This window comes from Schistocerca nitens, chromosome 5, assembly GCF_023898315.1.
Source record: "Schistocerca nitens isolate TAMUIC-IGC-003100 chromosome 5, iqSchNite1.1, whole genome shotgun sequence".
NCBI classification, from domain to species: domain Eukaryota; kingdom Metazoa; phylum Arthropoda; class Insecta; order Orthoptera; family Acrididae; genus Schistocerca; species Schistocerca nitens.
The window spans coordinates 766,558,645-766,584,836 of NC_064618.1; the positions used below are offsets into that span (position 1 = coordinate 766,558,645).

The following is a 26,192-nucleotide window of genomic DNA, read 5'->3' on the forward strand; positions in this document are numbered from 1 at the left end:
CAGAACTCATCTGCATTTGCTTAATCAAATTGCCTGAACATTTAAGACATATTATTTTGGTAGGACGTTGCAAAGACGACATCGAAGGTTTTCAGGGACTCTTACAAGAATTAGAAATTGACACAGACAGTCGCGGGATGCGAAAACAGGAAAACAATCATTACAGGACACATCCATCACAATTCCGCGATGGCAGAAATAATAACTGGACACGACAAGGCTATTCTTACAACGCAAATCGTGACCAAAACAGACACCACCCGTATGACAACCGTTGGCAGAGTAATAATAATTACAGGGAAAGATCACCTCACTGCAGTAATAAGTATGACAGAGACAATCAGAGAAACAGACAATATGGAAACCAAAATAATTATTATCAAGGGCGACAGAATAACTTCAGATGCAACGGTCTATGGCGCACTTACGACTCATGGAGAAATTCTCTACCACGTGACCGACAAGAAAGAAATTACAGAAAGTACCGACATGATGACAGACGATATAACATTAACAATAGACCAGAATTTAATCAGAACTGGCGGGATTCAAACAGGGCAGGGCTCTCTCGACAAGCTGAAATTGTAGAGGTTAGATCTCCAAATCTCAATAACAATGCAGAGACAACAAATAGACAGTAGACAATGACTCACACCAGTGGCAGCCACAAAACGTACTTATGAAGCTGGCGACGCAGCTGCTGTGGCTATTAATTACATAAAATTATAAGACATTAGGGACATCATACCCAGGAACACGATGTAAAACATAACAACATTGCATATCCTGTAATTCACATTACAGTAAGTGACATAAAATTTACGGCAGTACTCGACTCTTGCAGTCCCATTTCAGTAATTAGTGAAACAGCTTTTAGCAGATGCAACCAATCGAACGATTGCCCCACACTTCCTTTACGTAAGATTAAATTACAAAGTACAATTTTTGGAAAAAGTGTAGATGTACGCCAACAAACCAACTTAGAATCCTTTTGTCAAAGCCACAGATTCACTATGAACTTTCTTATCGCTCCATTATTGTCGACAAAAATTATATTGGGAGTAGACTTTTTGAATGTATACAATGCAATCTTAAACGTTCACGATGCTGAAATAAGTTTAGAGAAAGAAGTTAAGTCAATAGCTTTCAAATTTGAAGATTGGCTATCAAACTATGACGGGGAAATTAATTGGCTTTACCTCTTGTTAGACAACAGGTCGGAACTCTCGACGGAACTTGACACTAACAATCACTCTGCAAGTATTGACAGGGATGATATCGATGGCGTATTTGATACTAATGAGTTAATTCAGAATAAAATTCAAACAATTGAGAATTGTAATGACACTGTTAGGCAGGACCTTTTTGAGATTTTACAAGTACATTACACAGTTTTTAATCATAAAACAGGAACAATCAAGGGATTTCAATACGAATTTCGTGTTCATGAGCATTCTAAATTTTGTGTTGGACCATACTTAATTCCAGCACTTTATAGAGACCATGTTAGAACAGAAATACATTCTATGCTTGACGAGGGCATTATTGAGCCTGCAGTAAGCTCATACAACAATCCATTACATATTGTTGAGAAGAAAAGTGGATCGATCAGGCTTGTCTTACATTTGAGACAAAAAATATTATCATCATTCCTGAAACAGACAGGCCGCAAACGTTGGAAGAACTTCTTCAAAATTTTAATCGTGTAAAAGTGTTGTCTTCTATTGATCTCAGATCCAGCTTTTATCATATCGAACTTTATCCAGAATATAGAAAATACACAGCTTTTCTTTGTTTCGGCGTTTGTTATCAATTTCGGAAACTTCCTTTTGGTTTGAACATTTCTTTGGCAGCATTCATTCGTGGGTTAAATTCCACATTACCTGAGTTCTTAAAACGTCACATCACCTTAAAATGTGGACGATATTCTAATAGCCGAAGCCTTACGGAAACAACATAATCGCATCCTCAACAGTGTATTACGTATTTTTGCAGAATCTGGAATTACAGTTAACTTAGAAAAGCCTGAATTCGGTAGGACAAATGTGAATTTTTGGGACACATTATTTCTTCTAAAGGCATTCAGCCTGATCCTGAAAAGTTAGAAGCAATCAGAGCCATTCCAGTTCCATCCACAAGAAAAAACAAGTCTGCAGTTTTCTAGGTCTCATAAATTTTTACCGCTGTTTTCTGACTAGGCAAATTCTAGTGACACCAAAACTTTGTTCTCTCACTGGAAAAAATATTGTTTGGAGCTGGGACAAACAGGCACAATTAAATTCTTTGAAAAAAGCGCTACTTAATGCACCAATACAAGCTCACCCAGATCTGTCACAAGATTTCTGCCTTAGCACGGATTCTTCTAAGATCGGTCTTGGTGCCCATTTATTTGAAGAAGCCATAGAAAATGACACTACTATTCAGAAAACCATTGCTTTTGCTAGCGGTGTGCTAACAAAATCTGAAAAAAATTATTCCGTCACTGAATTAGAAGCTTTAACTATCGTTTGGGAATTTAAAAAATTCCGTTTCTTTCTTCCTGATAAACATGTAAAAGTATACAGTGATCATCGTGCATTAGAATTTCTTATCTCTTCAAAATTAAATCATGACATGTTAAAACGTTGGGCATTGTTTCTGCAAGAATTCCACATCACAATAGTCTAAATTCCCGGCAAGGAGAACATCGTTGCGGATTCACTATCACATACACCAGCTGGGCTTGAGGAAAGTAACACAGAAGACAACCTCGAGAAAAAATTCAGTATTCTTTACATTCAGGAAATCGCCTTTGAAAACTTCATTACCACATCTTTAAAGGACATTGCTCATGAACAAGATAAAGATCCGATTTGGAAAGACATCAAAAGTAAATGGCATGAAAAGACGCAGACACACTTTCGGCATTATTGTCTGGTCAGAAACAACATACAAAATATTAAAAAAAAAGGGAGGGTCATCTTGTTAGCAATCCAAAAATAGCTGCAGACACATTAAACAAACATTTTTAACAGTAACAGAAAAAATAGGTTTACAAGGCTCCATGAACCAATCCATCAATGTTTTGAAGCCAGAGTACCTGGTTCAGTACAACACATGAAGGTAACAAAGGTCATGTTCAAAAATTTGAAAGAGTTATTAAATCTCTGAAAAGTAAAAACTCTACTGGGACTCAAAAAATTTCTAAGAAATTATTAAAATACTGCTACAGGCGTGTAAGTTAAGTCCTTTGCCATATTTTTGATGCATCACTTAAGCAAGGAATAGTTCCTGAGAGGCTTAAGTATGCAGTTGTAGAAGTGCTGTATAAGACGGGAGATAAGACGGATGCTGCTGACTATCAGCCAGTATCACTACTGACAAGTTTCTCAAAGGGTTTAGAGAAACTAATGCATGCCAGGATAGTTAAGCATCTCAGGGATCGAAATATCGTCAGCAAAAGTCAGTTTTGGATTTGAGATAGGTTTGTGAACAGAAGATGAAATATTTGCATTTTATACCAAGGTCTTGGAATCTGTCAACAAAAAACTAAAGGTGGTCGGGATTTTATTGACCTAACAAAAGCGTTTGACTGTGTCAGTCACCAGATTCTTTTATAAAAAGCTGCACATCTCGGTATAAGTGGTTCATCAGGGAAATTGCTTGACTCGTGCCTGTCAAACAGGAAACAGAAAGCTACAGTGGATAGTCAAAATGGAGTCCCATTACCTTCATAATGGAGTACCATCACATGTGGAGTGCCCCAAGGCTCAGTTCTGGGCCCCCTACATTTTATTATCTTTATAAATGATCCGCCTCTCTGTATGGAACATTGTAGATACACCATTTCTGCTGATAACACTACACTAGTTATTGATAATTCACTAGATAAACTTGAGGAGACAGCAAATAAGGTTTTAAGTGAAACAGCCAACAGGTTTAACATTAATGGACTTTCTCTAAATTACACGAAACAAACTATGTTCAGTTTCAAACAACACTCAAAGATGAAGTGATAGTAGTAAAAATAGGTGAGCAGATGATAACCAGGTTGGATACCTCAAAATACCTAGGCTCACTTAGTGACAGCAAACTGAACTGGTCAAACCACATCCTGGATCTATGCAAAAGATCGAGTTCAGCAACTTAAGCATTACGTATTGTTTCTTGTTATAAAAGTATGAAAACCATGAAGTCAGCCTATTATGGTCATTACGGAATATGGAATTATATTTTGGGGTAATGAGTCACTGGCTAAAAAAGTACTGTGTGCACAAAAAAGAGCCATAAGGATAATATGTGGAATCCATCCTAGAGCCACAGGCAGGAATCCTTACATCCACTGCACACTATATATTATCTTTGATGTGCTTTATAAGGAAAGAAAACTCCTTTTTAAGCTGAATAACGAGTATCATAGTCATGAGATGAGAAGAAAACATGATATCCACTATGAACAGGCAAATCTAAGTATGGTACAGAAAGGAGTCCATTCCACTGGCTGTAGGATTTTTAACGCCCTACATTCAAGAATTAAGTGTTTGGTAGAAAATGAGCTCTTGTTTAAAAAGCTTGAAGGAAGTTCCTATTACAAGTATCATTTTATACGATAGAAGAGTTCCTGAACTACAGTGTTTAGCATTTCTCATATTGTTAAATGCAAATAGATGCCCAAATCTACATTTGTAATCCTGACTGTTTCTTATTGCAAGCACATATTTTGTAATATTTATTTTCTGTGACACTTATTGTTTTAAAGATTGTTAAATGCGTTTTAAGTTTTTCATACCTTAAACATAAGTTGATATGAGAGTGTGCTAACAAGGAGTTTCCTGGTTTAAGTTCACTTATGTGAGTGATGGTGGGGGCATGCCTGTGTATGTAATTCATGGCTATAGAAACCCAACTTTATAGCGAAAAATGTTAATTTTATCTTCTACATATAACTCTGTAACTCACAGTGAACTGCATGGCAGAGGATACATTCCACATTCCAATTATTAGGTTTTCTTCCTGTTCCATTCTGGTATGGAGTATGGAAGAATGATTGTTTGAATGCCTCTGTGTGTACAGTAATTATTCTAATCTTATCCTCTTGATCCCTATGTGTGCGATATATAGGCGATTGTAGTATATTCTAGAATTATCATTTAAAGCCAGTTCTTGAAAGTTTGTTAAAAGACTTTCTCAGCATAGTTTACATCTATCTTCAAGTGTCTTCCAGTTCAGCTTCTTCAGTATCTCTGTGGCACTCTCCCATATATCAAACAAACCTGTGACCATTTGTGTTGCTCCTCTCTGTATATGTTCAATACACCTCATTAGTCCAATTTGGTACAGATCCCATTAACTTGAGCAATATTCTCAGGTGGGTTTCTCAAGTGATTTGTAAGCAATCTCCTTTGTAGACTGACTGCACTTCCGCAGCATTCTATCAACAAACTGGTCTGGAATCTGCTTTATCACGACTGAGCAAATGTGCTCATTCCATTTCATATTCCTACAAAATGCTACACTCAGGTATTTGTATGATTTGTTTGAATCCAACAGTGACTCACTGATATTGTAGTATTTCTTAGTTTTGCAAGGTGTACAAGTTTATATTTCTGAACATTTAAAACAGGTTGTAAATCTTTTCACCAATTTGAAATCTTATCAAGATCTGACTGAATATTTATGCAGATTCTTTCAGATAGTATTTCATAATAGATTACTGCATCATCTGCAAAAAGTCTGAGGTTACTATTAATATTGTCATTAAGGTCGTTAACACACAACTTGAACAGCAAAGGATCGCAATGCACTTCCATGGGGAACACCCAAAGTTAATTCTACATCTGACAATTACTCTCCATCCAAGATAACAAGCTGCATTCACCCTACCAAAAAGTCCTGTCTAGTCACAAATTTCATTTGATATCCCATATGATCATAGTCTTAACAATACACATAGGTGCAGTATATAAATAAATAGTTGGTAACGTGCCAAAATGTTCTTATACCTTGTGGTAGGAGCTCATTACAACTTTAAGCAAATGTAGTCAATCATTGTCTAGTGTTACAGTAACACCGCTTCATTTGCATAAAGCCAGCTGGTTTGTTTCAGCAGCAGTTTCCAGCTCTCACATGCCTGCACTGAGGTACAGTCACCGTTACACAAGCAGCGATACTGTGAAGACAGCTTACCGCGGATATTACGACCCCATACAAAAGCAATTTGTCAAACTTAATTATGTTTGACAGTGTACACCAATGATTGAGACATTTGTCAGACACAGTGTGTTTGACCTATTAAGGGGAAATTTTGATTTACAGCAGCTCTGACAAGATGGCGGACGTTATTTGTGTTGACGTTTACCGCACATGTGTATTGAGGAAGAGTTTTATTATGATTTATCTCACTGTATCATGAGTTTCGACAGCTACAAAAACTATGATGAAGGGCAAAAATGAAATATCACTTTCAGTTACCAAAATGAACCGTGTTGTGCCTATTACACAGGAATAGGTCAAGAAGGAAGTCTATAGGCCTATTCTATGCACAACATACAAGAGGAGAACAATAAAAAGTTCTTCTACAGATAATGTATATTTTCCCATGTTGTTGTATTTTAATGAACTGTCATTAAAGGGCCAAGGACAAGAAAATAAATTTTTACATACTAGTGTCTTATTTTTCGATGTGAGGGCAAAATAACACATTTATTAAAAATTTGACTGTCCGTTCAGAGAAAGTTGAGTTAATCATCAGTTTCTGAGCAGCATTTTCTTTAGCAGATTTTCATGAGCATGACAATAGCCACCTTTACACAAGCCAGTGTCGTGAGAAGTGGCAACGCTGTGAAGATGGTCTACTGAACTGATCCAGTTCTATGTACATTGTAAATGTTTGGCTTCGTTTGCTGTGAGATATGGTGCTTTTGTTACAGTAAACTGTATCTCTGTAATTCGAAAGATGGCTGCCCTGTTTATATAGGTGAGCTTTCTGACTGATAAATTTTCATATAAACGAAGTGTAATGTGTAGAACCCATACCAAATAGGATTAACAGGTGATATTCAACACATACAGAGAAGTGCTGCACGAATGGCCACAGATTTATTTGATCCATGGGAGAGTGTCATAGATATGTTGAAGGAACAGAACTGGAAAACTCTTGAAGACAGGCATAACCTATTACAAGAAAGTCTATTAACAAAGTTTCAAGAACTGGCTTTAGAAGATAATTTCAGGAATATACTACAGTCTCCTAAATATCACTCACATAGGGATCGTGAGGATAAGATTAGAATAATTACTGCATGCATAAAGGCATTCAGTCATTCTTCCTGTGCGTCATACGATGTCTGTCTGAAAAAAATTCCGGAACTTTGTCCACAAAATCTTTCTACGCTTACCTTTTACTTATTGTACATGGTCTCCTTCAAAATACTTTCCTCTTGATACATCGCTCCCAACACCGTTTCCACTTCCCAAAGTGGTTGGCCTTTTGCTGGATAGCACGAAGCGCAGTCTGCGAATTCTCTTTAATCTCCTCTGTCTCCTGATAGCCTTGTCACATTCTTGTGTATTTTCCTCTCCATGTCTTGCCTAGTTGCAGAAAATTATGGTTTGACCACTATTGGTTCTTCTGGTGTGGTGTGAATGAAATGTTGCATGATGTGTCACGCCTTCACCTGCGCCTTTGCTCTTGACAGGATCCCTGGAGATTCTTGTACTATTGCTGTGCCAGTCATCGTGTTCACCTACTACTGCTTTCTGCAGTAGTCCTCTCTTAATATCCACTGCAAAGTCGAAACTGTGTAAAAAATCAGCACGTTGAATTGGCTAGGTGACATCAGCTATCAAGAAATTCCATATCATGTGCTCTTTGAAAGCCAAGATCTAAACCAATGATATGCTTCCATATACTTAGATTGCTGACGTATTTGCTCCTGTTAAATGTAGAGGAGTGGCTGTGCAGTCCAATTGCAACAATCCTTCAGGTAACACTCAGACATGTGAACCCATATCTACCAGAAACTCCTTTCGGGAGTACCTGCCTGTTATGAATAGTAGCTTTGACCAATTTGTCAAAGTTGTGAATCCTACACTCACATCCTGATATTGTCTGTAAAAAAGTGGTGCCCTTGACAACTGAAATTTTCATAACCAGATGTTGCTGTGATGTGATGACACCTTGTGCATATTACCTCTGTGCTGGCTACCAGCTCGAGGCTGCCTAGCTGGTTGCCTGTTGCTTCCAGTATGCAGAACGTAGTATCCTGTTGGAAAATTCTGTTCAGACTTGCCATCTGTATACTTGATGGATTTGGAGCCAATGTCGTGACTGCAGATATCTTCTTGCGTTGCACACCCAGTTGTGCACCAGGGAGATTACATTTTGCGAAAGCCTCCTGCGAACCTGGCAGTGAAGGGGAGATGGGGGAACAAATGACATATTTCTGCGGGTAACTTAATGATTATATGTAACAACTGAGCGTCCTAGAGAGGTTGTTGGATGTGTTTGGCTACTGACATAATGTGAAGCATTTGCGAGTCTTCTCAGTGAATCTTTGGTGAAACCAACACCACGAAGATCTGTTTGTTCATCAACGTTTATCACTTTGCATGTGGTTTCGACCCCTGCCGTTGCTGTCACTACGATCCACGAGGATCTCCTCAGCATGGATCTATGGAACGATAAACTAATCTAATCTAATCCTCCTCCTGTGCGCTGTTTGTTATTCAGTGCTGCCACCTGTGCAGCCAAACTGTGAACTGTATCTCCCAACTGTTCCATTGTGATGGCTTACGCCTTGCTCATGTGCTGATTCACTTCTGACATGCTCAGTCCAGAGCTCTCAATCGAAATAATTCCACCTACAACGTTGTTTGCTTTTAATTCCTTGCATGCCACCATTGCTTCTGCTCTTTCTGCCGGCACTTTTTGCCCATGACCAAAATGATTTTCATGTTTTTGGGAAGTCTTTTAAGCCAATGTGTGTGTAGTGATTGTTCTTGTGTTAAATCTATTCCTGATAGAGAATGAAGTTCGTGTAGAAGGTGACATGGTGATCTATTGCCTAAACTGTTGTCTGCCATCAGCCCTGCAGCCTGAGCTCTGGAGAGGGGGCAAAGATTTTTTTTTGAGACCCGTTTTGTTGTGGTAAAGCGAAACCTCTTTGGCGAGAATCATTTGCAATTTATTTAGGTGTGCCACAACACAATGGAACTGCATGTCATTATCGATTTCGTGCTGGCAAAAATGCTTTCTGCTTGTAAAAACCAAAGCTCTGGTCTGGACGCCCAGAAAGCTTGTAATTTCATTTGTTACACTGTCCTACCTTGCGTTGTTGTCTGTAGTAGACGCTGTTGTTGATGTATTGTGTGTGTGTGTGTGGGGGGGGGGGGGTCAGCACTCATACTGGCGTTGAAGTGTGGAGGCAGCATGTTGCCGTCGTCCTCTCCATTTATCCCTACTTTGTCTAGTGAAGTCGACATTTCTCGTTATAATCAAGATCATCTCTATAGGAATGCTTAGTGCAAAGGCGAGGTTGATGCACATACCCTGGATAACTCTATTAGAATCACAATTACAAGAGGTACAAGTATGAAAGATATACAATACTTTCCAGTTGGAGTCATTTGCTACAGTCGATTGTTCGGTCCCCACACGCCGTTTCCGAAGTTTGAGGTTACCCATCCAGACCGTTGCGAGCGCAAATTCAAGCGGCCCGCCAGAGAAAGTGACGCTGAACGTGTTCTTCTTTTGGTTTCCTCAAACCGAACAAGAGAGCGATATAAAAATTGGACATGGGACAGTAGTAAGGGTAGAACCCGAGCTGTAGGCTGAGTAATGTCGTACGTTATCAGCTATGATAGGAGAACAACTGATACGGATCATCTGGCGCCGCGCACAACGCCCTGCTTGGCTACCTTCAATGCTAATGAATTCGGAAAAGACGCAACGTATCGAACGTTTTTCTTAACATTTATTTCTCAGCACAACCTACCCTGCAGCACTTTTACAAGCTTTTCAAACTGCTTCCGACTACCCCGTATAGACATTTTCCCAACATCACCATATTTCTTTCGATCGATGTGTGTGAGTTTTGAGGCATAACTGGTTATGGAACAGTATGCCCTGAACTATTTTGAATGCCTCTGGTCCGACTAAGATGTTCGGAAAAGTTCCATTTCTTGTTTAACTAACGTCGGATCTGCAATTTGCTTTTTAAATATTCCAAGGCTGTCAATTTTTGTAAATTGTTTTGGTCGCAAAGAAACAAGTTTTACAACGGTTCTCGATGCCCTCATGAATATACAATTCATATCTTACAAACACTATGATCTTTGAGTGTGTCGGAAATCGGAGGGAGCGATGAACGGCAAATGTTTACATTGAAATTGAAGTTGATGTAATGTTGTGTACCACGATAACTCCCATTTCGGCCGGGTTGTTATGGTTCAGATTTTGTTGTTGAACAGTGATTGGGTGTTGTGTTCTACATAGTACAACGAGCTGCTGAGATGGCCAATTCTACAAAAGCTTCCAAGGTAGTAGGATGCAATGATTTTTCTTATATTTCACTGTTGAAGCTACCTGTGGTTTTAATAATATAATTTTGGTTAAGAACAGACTACATAAAACTATTAGAAAGCTGGTGCTGTGGAGTGCAGCCACGGTATTTAAACACTTTTGAAAGGTACACAGAAAAGAAACAGAATTGGCTGTGCAGTTCACTTACCTGCAGTACTGTAAAAGGCCAAAATGTCGGAGTGTAAAATTAATTGAAACCAAGGAAATACACACGTCTTTTTATTAACACTGTTCGCTGTTGGGTCAGTAATTTGCAGCACTTGAGGGACATAATATGATACAAGGTTATGGTGCTGCAATGTTGTAAATAGCTTATGAACACACCATTGAATTAATATGTAATGCAAAAGACAGTAGGTGCAATGAGAGTTCAAGAGCTGTTTTCTGATATATCATTCTTGTACGTATGATGAACAAGTAAATTTGACTTTGTGTGAGAACTGGCAGTGCACATTGGTTTTAACATAAATGTTGTGTATTTAATTGAATGTGGTCAGATGTAGGCCAGTGTTAATGCTTTGATTGAAAAATGATGGAATACTGGTTTCACTTGTTATTTAGGTGTTTTAAATTTTTTTCCTGGGACTTTTATGAAATCATGTAAGAAAAAGCTACCTTTTCCTGGAACGTGTCAATACATAACTCAAAAAATGCGTATACAAATTTGATAATGACAATTCTTTTGATCAGTAAGTACAGGTTATGCTAACGAAGTGCAAGATATGAACAGTACCTATGCTAGTTACATCATAATACACATAAAGATAATCTTTATAGAGACAGATTCAGTGTATAGAGTTTTTAATAGTTGCACATGAAATGATATGGTCTATTGTGTGATAAGTAATGTATTTTATTGGTGAGACATCAGTTGTTAACTCATATAAATGCCTTAATTTTGTGTAAGTTGTGATTCAAAGTAATATGGCTTCTTCTACTGGGTGAGGATGGAGTGGGTGAGTATTTGGAATGTGATTTTGTACAAACATATTTAAAAATCTGTATTATTATGCAGATGATGAGCATTAGAATCAACAGTAATAAAATAACAGCATTAATAGTACATAAAACAGTTAGACTCGCAGTCAAAAATTATAATGAACAACACATGCTAAGCAGTTATTATGACAACCAAAGAGCAACAATAGAATGTCATCTAGATGGATACGTTAGATTTAAATTCACAGAACATAGTACAAAAGCACATACAAAAATGTTTTAAAAATCTTGAGGGTTTGTAAAATATTGTGTGGACAGAGGTGTTTTAATTTCAAATTTAAGTTAGAGATCAAATTTGAGGAAATTCTTTGGGATACTACTGCTAACAAGTATGGTATGTAATGAATATTTTGGTGACTTAGGAGGCTGAGATATAGGCTAAATCCCCATCCAGTCACCCATGTATATCCATACATTTCAGGCTGAAGAATATTCATAGTTTCAACTGTCAGCTAATTTTCTAAACAGCTTTTCATGAGATATATGGAACTTTTATTAAATTATTTGTCACACATGATTTTCAGCTACTCTTTCATCTGTCAAAAAATACTGTGACCATTCCTGCCACCCTTGTTTGTGTTCAATCGTTTTGCCTTCTTTGTCTGATCTGGTCCTGATCCCACGCAATGCTGCAATTTCCTGTAAGTGCTTAAAAGCAATATATTTGGTAAACAAACTGCAGTTTGCCAGTATCCTATATACACTACTGGCCATTAAAGTTGCTACACCAATAAAAAATGCAGATGATAAACGAGTATTCATTGGACAAATATATTATACTAGAACTGACATGTGATTACATTTTCATGCAATTTGGGTGCATAGATCCTGAGAAATCAGTACCCAGAACAACCACCTCTGGCCGTAATACCGGCCTTGATATGCCTGGGCATTGAGTCAAACACAGCTTGGATGGTGTGTACAGGTACAGCTGCCTATGCAGCTTCAACACGATACCACAGTTCATCAAGAGTAGTGATTGGCGTATTGTGACGAGCCAGTTGCTCGGCCACCATTGACCAGACGTTTTCAATTGGTGAGAGATCTGGAGAATGTGCTGGCCAGGGCAGCAGCCGAACATTTTCTGTATCCAGAAAGGCCCATACAGGACCTGCATCATGCAGTCGTGCATTACCCTGCTGAAATGTAGGGTTTCACAGGGATCGAATGAGGGGTAGAGCTACGGGTCATAACACATCTGAAATGTAACGTCCACTGTTCAAAGTGCCGTTAATGCGAACAAGAGGTGATCGAGACGTGTAACCAATGGCACCCCATACCATCACGCTGGGTGATACGCCAGTATGGCGATGACGAATACATGCTTCTAATGTTCATTCACCGCGATGTCACCAAACACGGATGTGACCATCATGATGCTGTAAATAGAACCTGTATTCATCCAAAAAAATGACGTTTTGCCATTCATGCACCCAGGTTCGTCGTTGAGTACACTATCGCAGGCGCTCCTGTCTGTGATGCAGCGTCAAGGGTAACCCCAGCCATGGTCTCCGAGCTGATAGTCCATGCTGCTGCAAATGTCGTCGAACTGTTTGTGCAGGTGGTTATTGTCTTGCAAACGTCCCCATCTGTTGACTCAGGGATCGAGACCTGGCTGCACGATCCGTTACATCCTTGCGGATAAGATGCATGTCATCTCAACTGCTAGTGATACGAGGCCGTTGGGATCCAGCACGGCGTTCCATATTACCCTCCTGAACCCATCGATTCCATATTCTGCTAACAGTCATTGGATCTCGACCAACACGAGCAGCAGTGTCGCGATATGATAAACCTCAATCGTGATAGGTACAATCTGACCTTTATCAAAGTCGGAAATGTGATGGTACGCATTTCTCCTACTTACACGAGGCATCACAACTATGTTTCACCAGGCAACACCAGTCAACTGCTGTTTGTGTATGAGAAACCGGTTGGAAACTTTCCTCATGTCAGCACGTTGTAGGTGTCGCCACAGGCGCCAACGTTGTGTGAATGCTCTGAAAAGCGAATCATTTGCATATCACAGCATCATCTTCCTGTTGGTTAAATTTTGCATCTGTAGCACGTCATCTTCGTGGTGTAGCAATTTTAATGGCCAGTAGTGTATAAACAAAAACTGCTATTTCGGTTACCTAGACGTGAGCTTATGTGATAATTCCACTTCACTTATCTGTCCATTGTTACAAGTCTGTTTATAAATGCAACTCATTTCGTATACAGTCAGGTGCTATTATATTTGTACATCCTATAAGACATACAACACTATATTACGAAGTAGTTATGAGTCATTGCTTTTGACTGACATTTTCTCAAGTTCTAATGGGGTAACACTATTTTTCTAAGGAGATAATATTTCCTTGTAGATAACTGTTTGGTATACAAAACTCTGAGATGGCTCGAACTTCTTTCCAATGAATCATTCATATGTAATGGTCCTGTTGCATTTCTCTAACACTGCTTTCGCTTCTGCATTGATAGGTGACACTCTATTGGGGATACCATGTTGAATTCTGCATGGTAAGAAATTTTCAGTCTAATTGTGATCCTGGTTAATCAGTCCATAAAAATGTCTCATATGTTATTGATGTCATTGAATCCATGTAGTAACCCTCTGCCCATAAGCATCAAGACATTATTCACGGAAAAGCATGGGAAATACAGAAGCGTCCGATCTTACCCGTCGGCTTTGACCCATGACGTCACAAATATGGCGGAAACGACCATAAACGACAATTCCAATATGGCGGATATAAAAACATCGCATACGTATCATAAACACTGAAATACACAGGTTTCACAAAAAGCCTAATGACTCTAACGGGACAAGCGTGGGAAATTGGGCGTTTTTGGGTGGGGAGAAACTAAATATACGCAAATGTAGCCACCGACCGCCATACAAAACCACGCAAAACGAAGAAAAAATCAACATCACGAAACTGACCAAATACCAAAAAACACATTCTTATCCAGAATCAGACACTTCCCTTGACCTACATAGATCTACAGTAACTCCCGATCCCATAAATTAGGATCGAACACTTCCCTTGACCTATATAGCTCAACAGAACCTCCCGATCACATCCCCCGATACAAAACTCAAAAAACACTTCCCTTAAACCTCCATACATCTACAACAGCTCCCGATCCCATAAATTAGGATCGAACACTTCCCTTGACCTATATAGCTCAACAGAATCTCCCGATCCCATCCCCCAATACAAAACTCAAAAAACACCACTAACCAAAGCAAACAAACACTTCCCTTAACCTACATACAACTACAGCAGCTCCCGATCCCATAAATTGTGATCGAACACTTCCCATACGCCATCTTTCCTGCAGCACCACATGTACCCGTACCTGGTCCGAGAGGCCCTAACTTTAACCAATTTCATCGCCTCACGGCAAAGAGAGCACTTTACAACTTCGGCAATTAATCCGAATAGCTGTAGAAACTTGATCAGGTCTAACGGTGTCTCGCCCATCATCGCCCTCAACCGAACACTATTCATGCGGTCTTTCATATCCATTCCTGAACAAAAAACCACAACCGAATACACTCAATAACAAACTCACCCGACGTACAGCAATTACCATTACATTAACCATCACACAAAACCGTTAACTCACTAATACAAATTCCGCTTCAAAACCACGAACACAGCACTCACCACTGTGCAACAGCAAACTGACCCCAACAAACCAAACAAACGTAAACCACGAACACACCACCAGAGGGCACAACAAACACCCCCACGACATCTACAAACACGCCACAATCACAAACCAAACTCCGCGCCGTAATGACGTCACACACCACAACACGCTTACGTCACGGGTCAAAGCCGACGAGTAAGATCGGAGGTTTCTGTTGATTAAGGATTAACATGACAGGCATATCCGACATAAAAAATAAAAATGAAAAACACACAGAAATATTCAGCATGTAAGCTGCTTAACAACATGTACAAATAATTTTGCAATGTGAATGTAAAATGACTCACTCCACATAATTACAATTTATCATGCAAAATTATCAGTGGAACTAACTACATACTGGTGGACACAGATAATGTCATTTTGCTCCAGATAGATTGATCCCTGAAAACATTCTATAATTCTAGTGTAAATGGAAATGAGTGCCGGCATGTTTTTAGATGGGTGTGATCTGTGCTCTTTTCCAATTGGTGGTAAGTTTTCTTACTCAAGTTATCTGAAGAATATTATGGTCAAGAGTGGATTTAATCATAAATTTTGTTTATAACTTGACAGGCACACTGTCAGGCCCTGGGAGATTTAAACTTTTTTAACACTACTAGTGCTACTTACTGTGTCACTTATACACACCTTGATACAGCAGCTGAATGCTGGAAACTATCCTTGATTTTTCTTTGATGGAACAAATAGTGAGATCCATTACATTTTTGGCATACTGCCACATACACTCTATTTTGTCTCCTTATATTTCTGCTGTATAACTTTCAGCCAAAACATTAGGAGAATAAATATAATTTAAGTGTCTGCATTCCTGAAATTTAAAGGAGCAGTCATTCCAAAATGCAATGATTGACGGATAAAGTCAGAATTCAACATTTTGGCCTTTGTTTCTGGTGAACATTGGTCGCTGTCTGGTTGTGAAGTATCCACACACAAATTTCCGTGCTCGTAGGGCTTTTGGAGAAGCACCATGATAGTGTTGTATTCCAGTACTTGTTGTAGTTTCACACATTGTCCTACTTGTCCTTTTGGTTAATGTTAGACCTAATCTGTATTTATATTTGTGCTACACTTTGTAGCTGTAGTGCAGTAAACATCATTTCTTAAAGAAACTTCCTGGTATTGATTCTATGCCAAAGTGGATCTGTATTCTGCCAGGTGTATATGTAAGTATGTGGAGTTTAACTGACTCTTCACCTGAGCCACAGTCCCACCACATGTTCTTTGCTCAAACTGAATGATTCTAGTAGCTGCCTGAGAAACGAGGTAGTCTCTACCAAGTCCGTTTTAACGAACATGATGACATTTTTGTAGCCCTGTGTGCCTTGGTGCTCATTGTTGATACAGATTTGTCTTGATCAGTGAGCCAAGTCTCTATGTGAACATACTCAAAACAATATAGTATGAAACATACCTACAGATAGCTATGACCAGTCACTTATTTGGTCACAGCTGTCTGTAGTTATATGTAATTTAATATACAGTCATAGTGTTCAGTGATATCTATGATGGATAAGATCAATTTGAAGTAGGTCCCTAGATTACCTTGTTTGTTGTTTATGATGAACAGTGTTGTGAACGATCTGTTCTGTGTAGGTTTTTGGAAGCTTTTTTGTACAGTTAATGTGGACATTGGAGTGCTTCAATTATTCCATATATTTTCTGAAGTATAGATTGGCTTTTTAGCTTCTTCTGCTCCCAAAACTTTTTCAGCTTTCTGAAGTGGCTGACCTTCCTTCATCAGCTATGTTACTTTGTTTTGGTTTAAGCCTTATATCTCTGTTCCAAATAATTGTCTGTTTTACTCTGTTTTTAATTTGTTGCATTGTTATTTGTAACTCTTATAATCATCCTGGACTTCTTTAAACCAATTATTCTTGGTTTTATTTTTTCAAAAGTAGTTGTATTATTTTTTTTGGTAGTCTTGATATATGGCAGAACACTTTGTTAAGTTGATTACTGATCTGATGATTCTTTACTCTACTTTCTGGAGTTTGTCTGTTGTTAATTTGGTGTTCAACTTAAATAGTGTTTCAGTCGCATATGTTGCTTCAGGTTTAACAATGCTGTGGTAGTACTTGACTTTGGTGTTCACTGAGAGAGGAACCAAAATGCAGAGGTCATTCTGAGTAATCTGCCTGTCTTCATTTATGGTTTTATTGTCTACAACAAGTTGCCAGTCGGAATCTCACAGCCATTAAAAATCCCCAAGTATTTAAACACAAAATGAAAGAATACCTCATTAGTCACTCCTCCTACAGTTTATCTGAATATTTGGATTTACGAATGTAAATTCTCCTATCTAATACTTACATTGCATTGTTGCTGATTTTACCATTATAAAGACTGCTAATTGTGATCTGTGTAAAGTTAAAATGCTTTGTTTGAAATATTAGATAATAGTACCAGCTGAGTAGTATCAGAGGAGTAGTACTGTCTTTTTTAAAATTCTAACACACGTGAATAATATAATATGGGAGTAATTACCTTAATTATTAGTTTGGGTACATTAGCACTTGTCATAATTTGTTTCTAGTGTACTTTACAGAAGTAGCCAGCAATTGTTGCTTCTGCCTGTATAACTTGACCTGTTACACATCCCATCATTGGAGGACTGATGGAAAACGGTGTGTGAATGAATGAATGCCACTTCGTGACTGTTTTGTCAGAAATTTACGATCTCCCACTTCTTTGTTCCTCATAAATACGAGGCCTGTTCAGAAAGTAAGCTCCGATTGATTGCCAAATTGAAACCACAGTGAACATCAGAAATGTTTTACTTGTAACAATTAGCTACACCTTTCAGCTACTTCTCTACGTAGTCGCCGGTCTGACTTAGACTTTTGTCATAGCGTTGTACCAACTTTTCAATAGCCTCATCATAGAAGGCAGCCGCCAGTGCTTTCCGCCAATTCTCCACGCTGGCCTACACCTCGTTGTCTGTGTCAAAATGTTGTCTTCAAAGACAGCGGTTCATGTGACCAGAGATGAAACTCAGGGGGAGACAATTGCGGACTGTATTGTGGGTAATCTAACATTTCCATTTGAAAACGATGCAGGAGCATCTTCATTGCCCCTGCAGAATGCGGCTGAGAATTGTCTTGAAGACGAAACGGCACGACAGTTATGTAATGTTAGCTGCATAGCTTCAGGCGAAATTTCTCACCAGGCCCTCGTACTTGGCGGCAGACACTATTTTCTAGACATCTTTACGCACTCACTGCGAGCTCAGAAATGAGAAGAGCGACGTGATGCTAACTGGGGTTATACTAGAGACACTACCCAACACATCTGTGCAAAGCTTTATCGGATTTTCATAGTCGTTTCCTTTTCGCGACCGATCGGAGCTTACTTTCTGAACGCCCCTCGTACAACCAACTATTAACACTACGCCACTTGCAAACACTTTTGACATCCATGCACAACTCCCTATCAATTGAAGCTTAATTTTGGTTGTTTCTCAACACCTTTTGCATTCAAAACCTAAACAACTACACAAATGTTGCAGTTGGCAATAGTGTCCAATGGGAGCTCTCTTCCCAATGACTGCCAAGCCAAGACTGAGTGTACCAGCAAGGTGTGCATGTGCTTGTTTGGAAATGTGGGAAGCACCATTTGCAACATAACATGGAAATAGCTGTATAACAGTTTTTCTGCATCTGCATCATTTTTGAAGACTTTTGATTTCGGATTACTCTTGTTATTAATTCTGCTACTTGTATGACAGCGTCTGCCTTTGTGACTGAGCAACTTATGAGTCTGACCATCCTGTAGAGAACTTATGTCCAAATCCTGCTACTTCCAGGGATTTTTCCAAGGTGGGAGTATGGGAACAGGGTGCACTCAGCCTCATAATGCCAATTGAGAATTAGCAGCTCCAAGGTGTGGATAGCTGACAATGACCAGGAGAATGGTGTGCTCGCCCCATGTTCCACCACACTACATCCATATGACATCTCATGGCAGAGGAAAGCAAAGTGGCTGTTCGGTATTGAATGGTCCTCTGAACACCAAGGGACTGTACTTAACAAAAGTTACATTCCGTTACTGGGTGCCTCAAACATTTTGTTATTTGCTTTTGATTAATAGCACACAGCAGTGATTGGCTATTGAGCCATGAAAATTTTTCTTGGAAGCTTGTATGAATTTAGCCCATCATCATGAGTGAGGTTCTATGTTTGAAACCATGTAGCTTATGTGAAAGTAAATGTTATCCAATTTCTCTCTTTCTGAGAGCGGTGTTTTTTTGTACCCAAAAAGCCAATTGCTGGTTGCAATTTATTATATTGTGAGGTGTTCATTTAACGATTCTGATTGATTTGAAATGCAGTGAGAAGTCAGAGTATTGTACAAATATGTGGTCTTATGGCAATGCAAATGAATAAAATCTTCTAGGGTGTCAGGCCATGAGCATTTTTCCAAACTCTCCTTGGAAATTTTGTCAGGTGATAAATGTGTGCCATGTGCTTTTACTGATTTCATCCTTATACAGCTGTGGTGTTGGCCGTGATACTGCAAGTGCTCTACCCATTGCTATATAAGGTAATGTTTCTGTCCCGTGTCAGCCATGCACACATTAACCTCTATGGTGGCATTCCGTTCTATGAACAGCTGCAAATTGCCTTCTTTATTAATCACTATAGCTTCCTTCATTGTGCTAGCCCAGAAACTATTAGGCCTACATTATTTTTATGTGCAGGTACTTCATGAAATTGCTTGCCATATTTGTTTGTTATTACAACCATTCTTCAGAAGACTTCTCATATGTGGTTCAGTTGTTATTGCTAGGTTGCATCATTGAGACTGTTTCCGCTCTATGAACCTAGATTCTTAGAACCCTCCGCTTTTGGGCTGAATGGTGGTGCTAACTGAAAGAATGTAGGTACATGTTCTTATGAGTAGCCTTTCTTTATCCACCGTGGTTGAGACACTGATTGGGTTTTCAGTGAATCAAGGAGTCAAAGAAGGGTAAGGTAAAATCTTTTTCAATCTCCGTCCATGAAATGAAATGTTTCATCAACTGGTTAAACTACACATTAAGTTTTTAGTCTCTTCCAGTCCAGGAAAATGCTACAGAAAATGAAAAAGGCAAGTGCATAACAATTTTCATTATTAAATTTGTGAGGAGTTCTGACTAATCACTTTTTATTTGTTTGTTAAGGGGAGCCGGAATAATGAAAATGACAAAATTAATGTTTTTTGTTTTTTTTTCATTATAAAATTATTTGGAGTTTTCTGAATAAAACCAATCAAGTTTCACCATTCTAAGTGAATTCTAAATGTGTTTTTTATCGCTTCAAAGTTGACGCACTGCATAAATGGTTGTAGCAGCTTGGTGTGTCACCTCTGACAGCGCTGCTCGCTGGGCTGCAAGCAGGGTATCTTTGCGGAATTAGACAGTGTTTTGTTTTCCAACGTTGTATGGCTTTATCTCTGTAACAAGTGACTGTTCATATCGGTAAACATAAATGCTATACCGTGTGTGTTGACTTGTGGAGTTTGCTTTGTGTTGTTTAGCTGTTCAATTTTGCATATTTGATGAATTTTGTTCATACCTGTTTTATGTATTTGGTTTGTGGATGTCAATATGCCCCGTTTCAGCAATCGAGTGTTTAAGAAAAGGCACAATGAGTGGAAGAAGAAATCTTTTGTTGTTTTGAAGGGAGATGCTGCTCAGACTGCTTCACCAACTACTCCAAATGAATGTGATAGAACTTATTCCAGCAAGAAACTTTATGACAGCAAAGAAAAATTTGAAAACTATGAAAGTGACAGTAATGAAGGGAATGAAATAATTAACATTTCCTTGCTTTCTAATAATTTGAAACATAATGTATTATGCCAAGTTTGCAAAGAAAGAGGACTGGAATTGAAAATAACTTCACACATTGGTTTGGCATGTAAAATGTTATTGAAGTGTAACAAATATGCTGCAGAAGTTTTGTTTTCTAATTCCAACAGTATTCCTCGTAGTGGTATTAGAGGAAAGAAGGTGTATGATATAAATGTTAGGCTAGTGTATGACTTGCATTGCATTGGCAAGGGGAGTGCTGCAGGGACAATGTTATGTGGTATTATGAACTTGTCAAAAACCACCAACCAAGTTTGGATTTTATGGTGAATTGGTGGGATCTTCTGCTGAAGATATTGCTCAAGCAACAATGAAGAAAGCAGTTGAAGAAGCTGTGACAGATAATGGGAATTGTAGAGATTTAACTGTTGCTTTAGATGGATAATGGCAACGTAGAGGTCATAAATCTCTAAATGGAATTGTGACAGCTACCAGTGGAGACAGTTGCAAAGTATTTGATGTTGCTATTCTCTCAAAACATTGTAGATGTAAGGGCAATACCAAGGACGAACATAGTGAAAGTTGTGAAGCAAATTTTCACGGCACAAGTGGAGCGATGGAAGTAGAGGGAGTGAAAGCAATTTTTTCCAGATCACAGGAGTGGTATAATGTAAAATACACTAACTATCTAGGAGATGGTGATTCTAAGGGATATAAAGCTGTAGAGGAACTCAAACCTTATGGCACTGAAATTCACATTAAGAAACAGGAGTGCATTGGGCATGCGCAGAAGCGCATGGGGGCTCACTTGTGCAAACTAAAGCAGACATTAGGATCCCAGAAGCTTAGTGATGGTAAGACCCTTGGAGGAAGAGGAAGATTGACAGATGAAGCAATTGATAGATTGCAGAGGTATTATGGGTGTGCAATTAGGCAAAATACAAGAAGCGTTGAGCATATGGGGACAGCAGTATGGGCATTATTTTTTCATACTGCATCAACAAATGAGCACCCACAACATGCACTGTGCCCCACATGTGATGACTCAGGGTGTAACTACCAATCAGGAAAGGAATATGCCCATAAAAACAGTCTGCCAAATGATGTAATTGATGTTATTAAGCCCATATTCAGAGAGTTGTCACACCCAAGTTTATTGGAAAAGTGTTTACATGGGAATACACAAAATCCAAATGAAAGTGTAAATAATTTAATTTGGATTAGGATTCCCAAAATTGCATTTTGGAGTGTATGATGCAGTGGCAACATACAGTGAAGGAAATTTTATCAAATGTGATGTGCTGGGAAAAAAAAAAGGAAGAAAAGACCAGTGAAAAGGAAACTAACACTAGAAAAAGAAGAGGATGCTGAAAATCCATCATATGAGGCAGGAATGTATTAAAAAACTTTGGAAGCCATTTCCTGGAAAACTTGTAACAGCATATCAATGAAATTTATACACAATGTTGTTTACTTCTTTTCCTTCATTTTTATAACAAATTGTAAAAAAAAATTGTATAATTCAAGAGTTGTAGAAGAAAAAGTGCAATATTTTAGGGAAAAAAATAAACATTTGTTTAAAAAAAATTGTAAAACAAAAACCAATAAATATTTCTTAACATGGCATTATAACTTTGTAGAGAAATATTCACTGAACATAGTCAAATTTCAGAGCAATATGTTTAATTGTTTTAGAAAATATGTTCCTTCTATTTGCTAAAATTAATATGGAGGAGATGGATCGTTCCGGATCCCCTTAAGTACTGGTTTATGAATAATTTTGCTATTAATCTTGTACTGCATAATACTTATCAGTTCGCTGAATTTAAAGAAAGTTTGTTTATTTGCAGGCTGATGATGCTAAAGAGCCCATTCCTAAGACACTGGGAAGCTCTCCTTATAGTGATGCAGTGTATCATGAGCTGTCGAGGTTAAACGGCCAGGTTAATAGAATGAACAAGCAGACACTAATACAGAAAATGAGGAGCCTACGACTGAGCACAGAAGGATCAACAGATGTTCTAAAAAAGCGCCTGAAGAATTATTATAAGAAAAGGAAGCTGGCTACAATCAATGTGACTTCTTCTCATAAACTTTACCCATATTATGTAATTGTAGATTTTGAAGCTACGTGTGAAGAAGTAAATCCACCAGATTATCCGTAAGTTAACAAGTCATCTTCTTTGGCTGTACATTTCATTGTGAACCTTGGCCTCTTAAAACAGTTCTGTCAGTTACCATGATCCAACACTCTAGCAGCCCATTTTTGAAGGCCTCCCATGACTTATCTATCTATCTGGTCTTCAATGAGGTTGATGGACCTCTGGATTTTCATCTTAACATCCTCTTACTTACTTTCTTCCATATCACTCATCAGTGCCAAGTGCCTCGCCAATCACAATCTGGATGATTTCACTATTTGTGTGATATGTGGGTATCTAAAGTGTACAGTTCATGATTATACCCTCCTTCACAGCTTGGATCAACAATTTTTCGAATTACTTCTCTCTCTCTCTCTCTCTCTCTCTCTCTCTCTCTCTCTCTCTCTTGCTCTCGCTCTCTCTCAAAGACATTTAGCATTCCAATATTGTTCGATGTTAATGACCAAGTTCGAGGCATTATAGAAAATAATTTTTTTTGGTACGTGGTTTTATTTGAGGTGGGGGAGTGTCAGTCCCAGATATTTAGCCCAGTGTTATTGAGGGTGGTTTGTTCTTGCGGCAGCCATATATTTTGCTTCCTGTTAGTTGCTATGCAATCCCATATTCCTGCTGACTTGCTCAAGACAGAGTTCTTGTATCTATACTATGTCATCAGTATAAGTGAGTATCTGCACTGATTTATAAAAGATCATTCCCCTGTTCAGCAGGTTTGTGTTCCTCGTGACCTCCAAGACAATGTGAAAAATGGAGACACGTCATCATATCTCCTTGCTTTATATCTAGTGGATGAAACTCTATTACTCCCATTTTTATTATACTCTACACCTCAATCATTGTCATTCTCACAAGCCTTAAAAATTTTCCAGGTGTTCTTAGTCCAGTCTAAGCACAGGACAATGGCAGTCTGACCAGGCTATCATATGTTGATGTGTAGTATATGAGGAATTGACGCATGTCAGTCCTGAATTCAATTGTCTTTTCTAAAATTTGCCTTAGGATAAAGCTGTGATCTGATATGATGATTTCCCTGGTAGAAATCCACATTGGAGAATGTCAAATCAAACACCTTTCAGCCGTCTGATTTTCAAACTGTTATTGGGCTACCAGTTTCAGTGATATATTACGCCATCTTCAGGCTTGACTACTACTTACAAATTACTTATTACTACTTACAAAATACTTTATCTCCAAATTTTATGAAAACCTTATGAAAATGTTTTTATTGCTGCCTACTATCCACAATGAAAGCATAAACACACACCAGTGGGCAGCAGGGAGAAGGTTCACTACCACTGAGGTAAATGATGATAAGGCATGTTAATACATCCAGGCATAACTGCCGTGGTACTAGATGGAACTGTAAAGGGCAAAAACCAGAGGGGAAATCAGAGGTTGGAATATATCCAACAAAAATAATTGACGACGTTGGGTGTAAGTGCTACCCTGTGGTGAAGAGGGTGTCACAGGAAATGAAGTCATGTCAGGCCTCATCAAACCAGCCTGAATCTTTGTGACTAATTACAATAGCTGTTGATGTTCATCATTTGCACTGGGTATGGACCAGAGAATGAGGGTATTGTGCATCACTGATGTTTGTTTAAGAATGGAAGGGCAAATATGCATGGTGATGATGGCTGTGGCTGCTTATATGTAACCAGTAGAGACTGGAAAATGTAACATCTATTTTGGTGAAATTTGCATCTACGTTTGTTGAAATTTGCATCTTTTTTAAAATGATTGGGTGAATGGATTTAAAAGGTTGTCACACTCCATGAGTGAAGACAATGCTGTAGTGCTTTGAACTTGATAGTTAAAAAAAGTGCCGATTGGGGAGCTGTGTGACTGGAATGTTTGCTTATGCAAAAACTTCAATAGTTTTTTTTTCTTCAAAAATGGCCATTGTTTTCGTCTTTTGACTGTGTTTTAAGTTTTCAAAAAAGATTGTTCTGTTGAGACAGTAGCATCCCACCCAAGAACTGAATCCAGCTCTTATTTTAGGTGTTCCTCGACATTATATTTCTTTTCCCATCCAATTCGATGGTTATGAAATCAGCAGAATATTAATTTTGACCGTTCATGGGCACTCATAATCGTGCGACTCATACTTGACAGTGCTACTGGTAGGACAAGGAACTTAACATAGAAGTACGAGCAAAAATAACTCTGTTCGAATATTAGAGGAAGAATTTTGACGCAGCCGAAATATGTGACCAGTTTTGTTTTCCATTCACTATAGTGCAATGTGTGAACACTATGTGCTGACAGACATACGGGAGCTTAAGCAAACTAGAATTTTGAGCACCAGAGGCAAGAGGACCAGTGTGGGGAAACAAGCCCCACCTTTCTCTCACGGGGCAGCAGCCTACACTCATGTTTGTGAAAGCAGAGCTGACACAGGAATCACTGATCCCTCCTGGTGTTGTGAGGGCTGTAATTGAAATCTGTGATGGATCAAGAATAGTCTTTTCCTTCATTTTGAAATAAGAAAAGAAAACAATGAGCAAAGCACAAAACAAGGTATTTGGGAACGGCTTCTGTGCATTGCTTGTTGAGATTGGCAGTGTGTTATTAACTAGGTAGTTCAGGACCAACCTGTAGCCATATTTGATGCAACCACTGTTCACAAAGCCCACCACCTAAAACTGTCATGTTAAAAAGTATCAGCATTGTACCATCTTTTGAACTTCTGCTAACGAACAAGTGGACGCGTTTGCGTTATATAGTGTTTATTACAAACGATTCAACTGCCCACAACTTGCATGGCAGCAGAGCATCCACTGCACTGATACAATGTCATGTTCATGCACTTTTATATGGCAAACACATTCTTACACACTTTATCATTCCAAATCAGCCTCACCAAATTATGCATAATACCAGTAATCAAAAATATATTACAGTTTCAATATTTATATGCAGAAAGTAAACTTATTTCATACTATTTCTGATAAAATAGTTC

The 26,192-nt window shown here is 38.6% G+C and overlaps 1 protein-coding gene across 2 annotated transcripts in view; it reads left to right on the plus strand.

Moving 5' to 3' along the window:
• Positions 1 to 10,318: 10,318 nt before the first annotated feature.
• LOC126260941 (3'-5' exoribonuclease 1-like) overlaps positions 10,319 to 26,192 on the plus strand; it is a 78,040-nt gene continuing 62,166 nt past the window's right edge. For both annotated transcript variants that reach the window (XM_049958447.1, XM_049958449.1), the window contains exons 1-2: positions 10,319 to 10,518; positions 22,922 to 23,232. In XM_049958447.1, the coding sequence (XP_049814404.1) occupies positions 10,492 to 10,518; positions 22,922 to 23,232 (338 nt within the window). In that variant the 5' untranslated portion in view covers positions 10,319 to 10,491. The remainder of the gene's footprint in view (positions 10,519 to 22,921; positions 23,233 to 26,192) is intronic.